Source organism: Chenopodium quinoa, unplaced genomic scaffold, assembly GCF_001683475.1.
Source record: "Chenopodium quinoa cultivar QQ74 unplaced genomic scaffold, ASM168347v1, whole genome shotgun sequence".
Taxonomy (NCBI): domain Eukaryota; kingdom Viridiplantae; phylum Streptophyta; class Magnoliopsida; order Caryophyllales; family Amaranthaceae; genus Chenopodium; species Chenopodium quinoa.
Window position 1 is genome coordinate 2,820,178 of NW_018742238.1, and position 11,797 is coordinate 2,831,974.

General features: G+C 34.8%; 1 protein-coding gene across 4 annotated transcripts; it reads left to right on the forward strand.

Annotated features, from left to right (window-relative positions):
• The first annotated feature begins 613 nt into the window (after positions 1-613).
• On the forward strand, positions 614-9,315 carry LOC110735511. 4 transcript variants are annotated; one of them, XM_021915712.1, is made up of 10 exons: positions 628-792; positions 1,114-1,195; positions 2,165-4,872; positions 4,953-5,052; positions 5,135-5,255; positions 6,026-6,432; positions 6,550-6,676; positions 6,814-7,098; positions 7,630-7,731; positions 8,639-9,315. In XM_021915712.1, the coding sequence occupies exons 5-10, from the start codon at positions 5,226-5,228 to the stop codon at positions 8,972-8,974; spliced, it is 1,287 nt and encodes a 428-aa protein (XP_021771404.1). In that variant the 5' UTR covers positions 628-792; positions 1,114-1,195; positions 2,165-4,872; positions 4,953-5,052; positions 5,135-5,225; the 3' UTR covers positions 8,975-9,315. The 4 variants fall into 4 exon arrangements, 2 of the variants coding, with proteins under 2 accessions (XP_021771404.1, XP_021771411.1); XM_021915719.1 differs by lacking the exons at positions 2,165-4,872; positions 4,953-5,052; positions 5,135-5,255 and having other exon boundaries at positions 629-792; XR_002514123.1 differs by lacking the exons at positions 6,026-6,432; positions 6,550-6,676; positions 6,814-7,098; positions 7,630-7,731; positions 8,639-9,315 and having other exon boundaries at positions 614-792; positions 2,165-4,457; positions 4,554-4,872; positions 5,135-5,226.
• Positions 9,316-11,797: the final 2,482 nt, after the last annotated feature.

The following is an 11,797-nucleotide window of genomic DNA, read 5'->3' on the forward strand; positions in this document are numbered from 1 at the left end:
GTTGGATTAATTTAAAACAAAAGAGAGAGAGAGAGAGTTTTTTTTTTAAAACACAACTGCACGCATGGGAGGGGGCTACTGCCTTACTCCACGTCGGCGGTTGCTGCTGCCGGTGGCCGACCGGTGGGAAATGGTGGCGGCGGCCGACCACCTTGGTGTGTGCGTGTGAGTGTTGTGAGGGAGAGGGGAAAATTAAGGAGAGAGAGAAAATAAGAGGAGAGAGAGAGAGAGTTTACCTTTGGGTATTCTCTCCCTTGGGCAAGATCTAGTTTTCTCACAAGATGGGTATTTATACCCTCTCTCAAAACCCTCCTAACTTAAATTCCCTTTCTACCCTTAATGATTCCTTCTCCTATTCTACTACAAAAATAAGGCATTTTAGCTACGGAAATTCAGCAACAGAATTATTTCCGTTTCTAATATAGCGACGGAAAATAAAAATCCTTCGCTAAATCAAATCAGCGACGGAAAAATAATATCCGTAGAAAAGCCTAGCGACGAATTAAACTTTTCCGTCTCTAAAGCAGCGACAGATTTATAATATCTGTCGCTTAAATTTAATTTCCTTTTTTTAATTACAAATATGTCGTTTCTTAAAAAGAAAAGTCAGCAATTTTTTATTTCATTGGCGTTGAACTTTTCAATAACCCCGCCTTAAAATTTTCGCCTTCTTTCTTTTCTCTGTAAACCCCAAAACTCTTCTCTTCACCCCAAAAACTCTTCACTCTACGGTTTACTGGTCGCGGTCTCGGCTGTGGACTGTGGTAAAGGTTGAAGCATCACTGCTTGAAGGTAAAACAAAAGTTCGTTTAATGTAAATCTGTTCTAGGGTTTTCTTTAATTTGTGAATTGTCAATGGTAATCCTAGCTTTGGTAATGTCAGGTAAAACTACTATACGTCTGTACGAAATTATGGTTTTTAATTTTGGGATTTTGAAAGGCTATTCAATTTAGGGGTTTCGAAAGTATATTCAACTTATGTTTTTCAATTTAGGGATTTTGATACAGTATTTGGAAAAGGGTTTTCATTTTACGGAATTTGGTATAGAATTTAAGTATTAATTGTTTTTGCAAATTTAACTATAATGGGTTTTGCGATTTTGCTTTAATAAGGTCACGGTCGAGGTGGAGGAAGAAGAGGTGGAAAGGCGCCGAGTCGAGGCTGCTGAGGTGGTCGAGGTTGCCGGAAATAAAGGTTTGTCTGGATCTTTGAATGATTAGACTCTGTTTTTTTCGTATGAAAAAATGTTTATGAAATTAATCTTTGATAAAATACATGATTATGATAATCGATAATGATGTAAACTGGTGTTTATCTGGGTGAATGATTATTATATGTCTTTCGGTCGGTGTGGGCTGGGGATATTTATCTTGAATATTAGTCCTTGTAACTTTGCAAGAATCCTCAGATTTCTCCAAATGTAGCTATTCCATAAACATTTGAATGTGGATTATTTTTCCTGATGAGGTCGAGCTAAACATTTACTCTGTAACAATGGTTAATGGCAGAAGGTTTTGGGTTAAGAAATTAGTCCTTACTAAGCTAGTCTATGTACTCCAAAGACAGACTATTGGTACTTCTATGGATCAAACTGGGTGTGCAATCTATTCTTGCTAGCCTAGTCCATGTAAACGTCACCGTTTTATGCCTTTCAACTCTTCTTTTTTTCTTTCCTTTCCAATCTAAAACTCGATCAACATGATAATAAACAAAAAAACATTTATCTAGTATATAGTAATCTAAATCTCTGATTATTATATTACTTAAATTTCATTTCTGAAATGATTATCTATATTGAAACTTCAAGACAAAATTCGTTGCTAGTTGCTTGTTGTTTGATTCGTTGCTATTTGCTTGTTGTTTGATATGGATACTTGGTGTTGGTTGCTTGATATGGTATAATTTTTTTTTTTATTTAGTGAATTGTTCATAATGAGAATACTGTTAGACATATATATTTTCGTTTCTAATTTATTGAGTAAAGAGTACACTGACATTTGTTTGGGTTAAATGTTTTAAAAAATTTCCCTTTTAAGTAATTAAGAATTATTAAAATGAAGATAACTAGTATTTGTAAAACAACATTTTTTCGTGTATGCATATTTGTTTTGTTTAGTATTACTGTTTTTTAAGTAATTAAGATTGCTAATAATACAATTATAGTGATCGTAAAGGGAGGATGATGAGGACAATAGTAGATCGTGAATGGATGTATGAAAGGGTCAGTGGGAAATTTTTCAGTTTACCTATGCAAAAAAAGTCGACGAGTTTATTGAATTTGCTTGTAAGCAAGACAATGTCATGATTGATGGACTATTGAAGTGTCCATGTGCAAAATGTCGTAACGTTCCTTATTTGAATCCCGATGAAGTAAAATTCCATCTCTATCAAAATGGGTTCCGTCCTAATTACCATAGATGGGCTTTTCACGGAGAAGATGACTTTGACAATAACGTTCCACATAGTGGTTACGCTTCAATCGATGACATATCAAATCCATATAAGAGGATGGTTTTAGATGCATTTGAACCTAATTACCAATTGGAGTATGCATTAGAAGGATCATCTGATGTCGAAGAACCAATTCCTGAGTTCAAAAAGTTCATTAACATGCTCAAAGCTGCTGAGAAACCCTTATATGATGGCTGTAATTTGTCTATGTTATCCGTTGCTGCAAGGATAACTAACTTGAAATGCGAGTATAACATGCCGCATAAAGCGATCGATTGTGTTGCTTCGTTGATCAAGGATATTAGTCCAGAAGTTAATAATAATATAATATGACTGACACCTTTTATAGAACTCGAAAATTACTTGATGGGCTAGAGCTACCTCACCATAAGATAGATGTATGCCCTAATGGGTGTATGTTGTTTTGGAAGGAGAATAGTGATCTTGAAAAATGTCTGTCATGTAAAGTAAATCGCTATAAGACTTCAAGATCAAAAAGCAAAAAAAATCCTAGAAAAGTGTTGTTCTACCTTCCCATTGCTCCGAGGTTGCAAAGATTATATGTAACAAAGTCTACAGCAGAGCAAATGAGATGGCATGCGAGAAATCCTCGTGTGGAAGGTGTCATGTCTCATCCTTGTGATGGTGAATCATGGAAACACTTTGTTAAGTCTTTTCCATCTTTTTCTGCAGAGCCACGAAATGTTCGACTTGGGCTTTGCACGGATGGGTTTTCGCCTTTTGGGAAGTTAGGGCGGCAATATTCATGTTGGCCGGTTATGTTAACTCCTTATAACTTGCCACCATGGTTATGTATGAAAAAGCCTTTCACATTCGTAAGTTTGATCATTCCAGGTCCAAAGAGTCCTAAAGGGAATCTAGATATCTTCTTACAACCTCTTATTGTTGAGTTGAAGCTTCTATGGGAGGAAGGGGTTCCAACTTACGATGTCTCAAAAAAGCAAAACTTTCAAATGAGGGTTATGTTACAGTGGACAATTAGTGACTTTCCGGCATATGGAATGTTGTCCGGTCGGAGTACTGCTGGAAAGTTGGCGTGTCCATATTGCATGGAGCACACTAAAGCTTTTACCCTCACAAATGGTAAGAAGCAAACCTGGTTTGATTGCCATCGCCCATTCCTACCAGAAGATCATCCTTTTCGGCGAAATAAAAGTGCTTTTTGCAAAAATAGAGCGGAGTATTCTCCCGCCCCACCAAGATTAAGTGGTGAAGAAGTATGGGAACGTGTTTCAAAGCTGCCAAGAACAGGAGAATACGAACATTCTCAATTCTTAAGCCTTCTTAAAGGCTTGGGAGTTCCTCATAATTGGAATAAACAAAGTATTTTTTGGCAACTCCCATATTGGAGCAAACTTTTAATTCGCCACAATCTTGATGTCATGCACATTGAAAAAAATGTGTTTGATAATGTGTTTCATACTGTGATGAATGATAAGAAAAAGACAAAGGACAACTTGAAAGCGAGGAAAGATTTGAAGAAATTTTGCAAACGGAGAAAGTTAGAAGTTGCTGATGATGCTATTGATGAGACTAATATGCCAACTGCTCCGTATGTCCTGTCTAAGGAGAAGAGAAAGGCTTTTTGTGAATGGTTGGAAGGGTTGAAATTGCCTGATGGATATACATCTAATTTGAGTAGATGCATAGACGCCAAGGAGTACAAACTTTTTGGCATGAAAAGTCATGATTGTCATGTTCTTATGCAACGTTTACTTCCAATTGCTTTCAAGGACTTGCTGCCCGTTAATGTGTGGAATGCTCTCACTGAGTTGAGCCAATTTTTTAGGGATATTTGTTCATCTTCTGTAAAAATAGAAGATATGATTCGGTTAAAAAAAAATATACCTGAAATTCTTTGTAAGTTAGAGAAAATATTTCCTCCAAGTTTTTTCAACTCTATGGAGCATCTTCCTATCCATTTGCCATACGAAGCAAAAGTTGGAGGACCCGTTCAATATAGGTGGATGTATCCTTTTAAAAGGTAAATTATCGAACCTTTTTTTTTTAAACGAGTCTCACCGACAAAATATAAGTGTATTGACAAATGCAAGGCGTTTATGTGTAATGGTTTTTGTAGGTTTTTATACCACCTAAAAAAAAAAGGTGGGAAACAAAGCTCGAGTTGAGGCTTCTATATGTAATGCCTACTTATTAGAGGAGATCTCTACCTTTTGCTCCCACTATTTTGGAGATCATGTTAACACAAAAGTGGGCAATCTAGGATTGAATCTTAATGTTGACGAGGAACCTATTGACAAAGATCTGCCTGAAGTTTTCAACTGTGACAATGGTTATAGTCCACCAGAAGGTCAATTCGGTTATCTTACTGAAAAGGACTAAAATGTTGCCCATCGCTATGTCCTTGGTAATTGTGAGCTACTCTCTAATTTTGAAAGGTATGGCTTTAATTTTAGTTAGTTATCTGAACTTGAGATTATATTCTTACTTTTATTAACTAATACAAGAAATTTTATAGTTTGTTTGAAGAGCATGTGATGAGAACTTATGGTTGCTTTCATGTAGAAGATGTTTGGACCAATTATGATCAACAGTTTTCTTATTGGTTCAAAGAACATGTAAGTCAATAAAACCATGTATTAAGATATAAAATTAATTGGTTTTTTAAATGAATAATTACATAGTGTCTCAATTTTCTAGGTATTGGATATGGGCACAAATGATGACATCATTTATTCATTAGCAATCGGTCCAACGACAAGGGTACGAAAATTTGATAAGTACCACATTAATGGCTACCAATTTCACACATTCAACTATGGTAAGGATAAATCAATCTCAAAATTTGGTGTTTGCGTGAAAAGTGTGGAGGGGAATGATTATTTTAGGACTATTCAAGAAATAATCTAAGTAGTTTATACTGGTGCTAAAAGGAGTTATAAAACAGTTTTGTTCAAATGTGAGTAGGTTGATCCTAGACAAGGTACTCGGGTGCATGAAAAATATAAACTTGTAGAGGTCAATCACCTGAAAAAATACCCAAAGTATGATCCATTTGTGCTGGCTTATCAAGTGGATCAAGTGTATTTTGCACCAAATCCAACTATGAAAAAAGAGAGGAATCCATGGCTAAATGTCTTTAATGTCAAACCTAGAGGAATCATTGATGCCCCATTAGATGAGTTGGCATTTCAAGAGCCGGACATTCACAATCCTCCATCACTTTGTGAAGTTGAGCAAGATGAGTTTGATGAGGCTGATCAGCAAGAAGGGGAAGAAGAGGAACATGAAGAAGAAGAAGAAGAAGAAGAAGAAGAAGAAGAAGAAGAAGAAGAAGAGGAAGAAGAAGAAGAATTTACTGATGGAGAAGATGATGAAGATGATATGTAGTTAGATTTATTATCATCTAGAAATTTAAACTATCTGTTTTTAATTTGGTTTGTTGTCTAATATGCTTGTTAATCTAAACGTAATCTGGAGTCCATTGATATGTAGTTAGATTTATTATCATTATTTTTTTCTTGCATATTACGTATAAATTTAATGAGTTGTTATTATGTATGTTTGTATCTGTATTTATTAAATGTGCAGATGGCTTATAGACGTAGAGGTGGCTTGAACGGAAGAGGTGCAATCATTCGACCTCCAGGCCAACGTAATACAGGGGTAGCAAATCCCCACACTATGGCTGAAGAGTTGAGTCATGAGATACCTGGCAATAGTATACCCACTCTGATTCCAAATACCCATCTCCACTCAACTACCACCATACATTATCAAATGCCTAACGTTGGAGCAGCCACACAACTACCTGTGAACAATGTACCAGATGGCGTACTTAACCAGGCTGAGGTGCCTAATTCTATGACTCAAGCAACAGCTCACCAGGAGCAGGAGCCCCAGACAGACCAAGTGAATAATAATAGTAATACAAGTGTATATGATGAGACAGGTAATCCGGAAAAGGTTGATTCAGTGTTGCATCCTAATGGATTATGGTGAGTTGCATATACTTATAACAATCAAAGTTCTATACATTTACTTTATATAGTTTTTTTTTTTTTTTTTTTTTTTTTTTTTTTTTTTTTTCTATTTTAATATTCTGCCTTAAATAGGTTTACCCATCGTGATGTGGTTGATAAAGTATCTGAGACATCTTATAAGGCATACTTTAAGGGACCATATTGCAATTGGGGTATGACTTCACTAGATGTAAAACGGAGATGGTGGAATGCTTTCAAGGTTTGTGTTTTATAAGGTTTTTGTCCTGGTTTTTATTTGCTTACTTTGTCATTATTAAGGTGCAATATTTGTTTTATATCCCAATTAATAACTTTAATTTAATTTACCTTTGGTTGATCTTGCTTATTCAACTATAGCAAGAGTTCTCATGGGATCCATCAATAGCTATGCAAGTTAAGAAGGGCTGGAAATCAAAATGTAGTAGGCGTATTACTGATATGGTGTCAAAGATTTGCACAGAACCTGCCTATAATGCAGAATGGTGCCCTCCTACGATAAGGGAGCAAATGATTCAAATTAGATCAAAAGAAAATTTCCAAGAAAAGTCAAAGCAATGTTCAGTAAATCGAATGGGCAACGGAAACCAAAAAATACACCATCGACAAGGATCTATATCTACCGAAGAAGTGAGGCTGAAATTGGTAATGTTTTTTTTCCATGCATGAAATTATAATATGAATCAAAAAACATTATGTTGAGATGTGATAAGATTATCAAGGGATGGAGGCTCTGAAGTGTCTATGCCCAATAACTTGGTCACTTGAAAAATTATCAAGGGATAGACTTGTAATTAGGATTTTTATGACTTGGTTATTTATTGGTGTGAAAGTGGCTAATTATAAATGTGTGAGCTGGTATGAATAGGATTTTCTGTATTTTTTAATAGCTAAGGATGGGAATTAGTATTAGGGCATGCTAATTACTTCCATAGGTTTTAATGAATTAAGGTACACTTTATTACAATCTCTATTCATGAGTTCTGGTTCCCTAATTAAGCTGGAAATGGTGCTGAAATACGTTATTCTCATGCCACTTGTTTTAGAATGATTATTCCTATTTGGAATTGTTAAAAATTTTATGTGAAGGATTTGTTGGTGTGTATAACTGATTTTATATATCCTTAGTTATATATGCAATTCTAATGCTAATGTTAACGTTAATATATGGAATAGGAAAAGAAACTGAAACGTAAGCCAACTGCTGCCGAACTTTATTATGAACGTCATGCTGATAGCGGAGATCAATTTGTTAATGCCAAGGCAGAAATAGTGTGGGTGAGTATTGTTCTCTACTCTTAACTAATAAATTCTAGCTTGAGTTTGTAAATCTGATCATCATGTTGAAAAGTTCTTTCAAGCTTCAATTCTGGATATCTTTTACCTTTAATTAGATCAATTTATAGTCATTTGTTCTTGTCAAGGTACACTCAAATTTTGTTTTTATGGTTTAAACTCTGATGTATTAAATGCAGTGGGGTTGATTATGGTTAAAAAAATCTAGTCTGACCTTATTAAGTGGTCAGCATGAGTAAACTGGATTAAGTGCATTCTGATGTATTAAATGCACCAGATTACTTAGCTTGTAATTCAGTATTATATTTGTACCTATAAATAAAATGGGTAAGGTAAGAAAAGGTTTATTAAGGGGTCTTAGTGAAACAGATTTCAAACATATAATGTTAAATTTATATAGGAAAGATTACTGCCTAAAAAACAGCTGCATGCTATTGTACTGTGTTTTTTCAAATACCAGGTGGAGTTGATGATGGATCTACGAAATGATGGAATGTACAAAAGTAGCAAATGCGTTGACTGTAGGATGCATGTCATTATATCAAAGGCACATTGCTAGCTCAATAGTGGACTTATAGGTCAAAAATCTTGATATTAATCTAGACTCATATTGGATGCACTGTTTTTTTAGCTTTATTGTGGAGTGAACGAACCCTTAATTGAAGGTTTGAATAATTGACACTAACTTATGTCACATATTATGGAAAATTAGCTTGATGAATTAAAACAGGTTAACATTGAAACAGGTAATAGAATATTAGCTCCATTATTAGGAGAGGTGTTGGCGAAATTTCTGGTGATTACTTAATGAGGTTACTTTATCCTATTATTCACTATGTCAGTCGTATATGTGAAGTTCTTATAAGTTATTTTTGTTTTTTTTTTCCAGAATGAATATTCAAGTAAAAAAGCTACCAACCTTGAATGTGAAAGTGAGAATAAAAAAACAGAAGATGAGTTGTTCCTTGAGGCTGCAGGTGGGTGGAATGAGAAGGGAAGATTATTTGGTTTGGGTGCAGCTGCTGACTCATACTATGAAAGACCTGGAACTGAAGTAAAGAGGGTAAAGAAATCAAGAATGCAGCATGCAATAGAGTTGGAGAACAAGTTTATCGACCTGGTTACGGAGAATGAAGAACAAAAGAAGGAGCTTGATGCAACAAAACAGAGCCTAGTCGAAACTCAAAAGTCTTGCAGATACTCAAAACATTTTGAAGGCCCTTGAACAACAAGTGCAAATGCTTTTAAAATCCAACAACATCACAGTCACTCCTACATCTTCTCTGACTAATGGATGATTAACACTTAGTTGATTAACATAACTTTTTGTACATGCATGTGAAGTCAGTAAGTTATTACATTTGACATGCTTCTAAAACAGGTTGAAGCTAGGTAGCATATTTTGTAATTATATAAGGCACTAACTAGGTTCCAATTAGGTAGCATATTTTGAGGGCTTCTTCATATTTTAACTTACAATTCTTAGAAGCTCTTCCCTTGAAGCTACATTTGTAATTATGAACTTCTTGGCCTTTAAATATGTTCAGATCATTATTTTGGTGGAAATTTCTCGTTTTTGTTTTAATATTCAAAGTTATAGTGCATTTAAATGTCATGTGACGACGAACTAATTGATGATAGGAAATTTATAATAAAAAAAAACAAATAAAAATAGAAGCTTGATTATAGGATCTTAAGGTGCTATTGTAAGCGACAGTTTATGTATTTCCGTTGCTAATTTTAGAAACGGATTTTGTATTTCCGTTTCTAATTTTAGGAACGGATTGAGTATTTCCGTTGCTAAATTTAGAAACGGATTGTGTATTTCCATTGCTAATTTTAGAAATTGTTGGATTGTGTATTTCCGTTGCTAATTTTAGAAACGGATTGTGTATTTCCGTTGTTAATTTTAGAAACGGATTTTATATTTCCGTTGCTAATTTAGAAACGGATTATATATTTCTGTTGCTAATGTTAGAAACGGATTTTATATTTCCGTTGCTAATTTAGAAACGGATTATATATTTCTGTTGCTAAAGTTAGCGACGGAATTTTTATTTCCGTTTCTAAGTCATTGCAACAGAGTTTGAAACGGAAAATATTCTGTCTCTAAATCAGCTACGGTTATACTTTTTTTCTATCGCTAAGCTCATTTAGTGACAAGGCTTTTAACAACGGAATGAATCCGTTGCTAAATCCGTTGCTAGCTTAATCTAGCGACGGAAAAGTGGAATCTAGCAACGGATTCGACCGGACGCTAAATGACCTGATTTTTGTAGTGTTCAAACTAGTCATTGACCTTCTTTAAAATTCCATTGACCTTAAAACTTCCTTTTATAAAATAGTTATGCCCCAAAGTTTACAAATAATAAAATGAAATATTTCCAAAACAATTAAATAAATATAAATGGACGTTTAATTAAAATAAACCTTTTTAAATTAATAAAATACTATAAATAATTCATTTCGAATTATTTAAATACTTCATAAAATAATTTTTTAAATTAAAATACGTATAAAAATACGAGGTATTACAGTTTCACCCCCCTTAAAAGAAGTTTCGTCCCAAAACTTGGGTAACAAAATATTAAACTTTTCCTCACTTTGTGTAATACTGTTGTAATCTTTTGAGATACTTTTACTTTTAATATCTCTTTGAAATTAAAAGTACTCAAAATAACCGTTAAAAATGTGTGAAAAGCACTAAAATAACTGAAAATATAGGGAATAAGCGCGAAATTCTTCGCAATCTACCCCCCTTAAAGAAAATGAGTTAAGTCCCCGTAACTCAACATACCTAAAATAACTCAAGGTATTTCTTTTTCATCTCATCCTCAGCTTCCCAAGTTGCTTCTTCATATTCTTGGTTAGACCATAGCACCTTAACAATCTTAACTTCCTTGTTACGTGTACTATGCACTTTACTATTAAGGATCTTGACAGGTCTGTCCTCATACGTTTAGCTTTGATCTAACTCAATTGTTTCAGGTTGTAGCACGTGCGACTTATCAAGTATATACCTTCTTAAGACACATGAAATACATCATGCACCTTACTTAGCTCCATAGGTAGGGCCAACCTATAAGCTACTTTGCCTATCTTCTGTAATATCTCATATGGACCAATATACTTTGGGCTAAGTTTTCCTTTATTCCCAAATCTCATGACACCTTTCATTGGTGACTCCTTCAACAACACTTTGTCACTAACCTCAAACTCTTCCTCCCTGCATTTTTAATCTGCCTAACTCTTTTGGCGGTCTTGTGCTGCTTGAATCTTAGCTTAAATCTCTTTTACCTGCTTAACTGTATCTTCGATCATTTGAGCCCCTAAGATCATTGTTTCACTTATGTCGTTCCAACATACAGGAATGCAACACTTCCTTCCATATAATGCCTCAAATGGAGCCATACCAATGCTCGCATGATAACTATTGTTATACGAAAATTCAATTTAGTCCAAGCTATCTTCTCATCCTACTTGGAAGTCTATGACACAAGCTCTCAACATATATTCCAAGGTTTGAATAATTTTCTCAGTTTGACCATCTGTGGCAGGGTAAAATGTTGTACTTATCTTAAGGGTTGTACCAAAGTTTTCCTGAACACTCTTCCAGAACTTAGAAAGAAACCTAGAATCTCTATCAGACACTATACCCTTTGGAACTCCATGTAACCTCACAACATTATTGATGTAAGCTTTTGCAAGTTGCTCCATCTTCTAGGTCTCCTTCAATGGTATGAACACTGTAGATTTAGTAAGTTTATCCACATGACCCAAATGGTATCATTTCCACTCTTTGACTTTGGGAGGCAAGTCACAAAGTCCATTGAAATGCAGTCCCACTTCCATCCATGAATTTCCAATGATTGCACGTTCCTTGTGGTCTCTTGTGCTCTATTTTCACCTTTTAACAAGTTAGACATTTTGCTACAAATTCCGCAACTTCATTCTTTATTTTAGGCCACCAATACACCTTTTTCAAGTCTTTATATAGCTTGTCCCCTCCTGGGTGTACTGAGTATGGTGTATTGTGACCTTCTTCCAT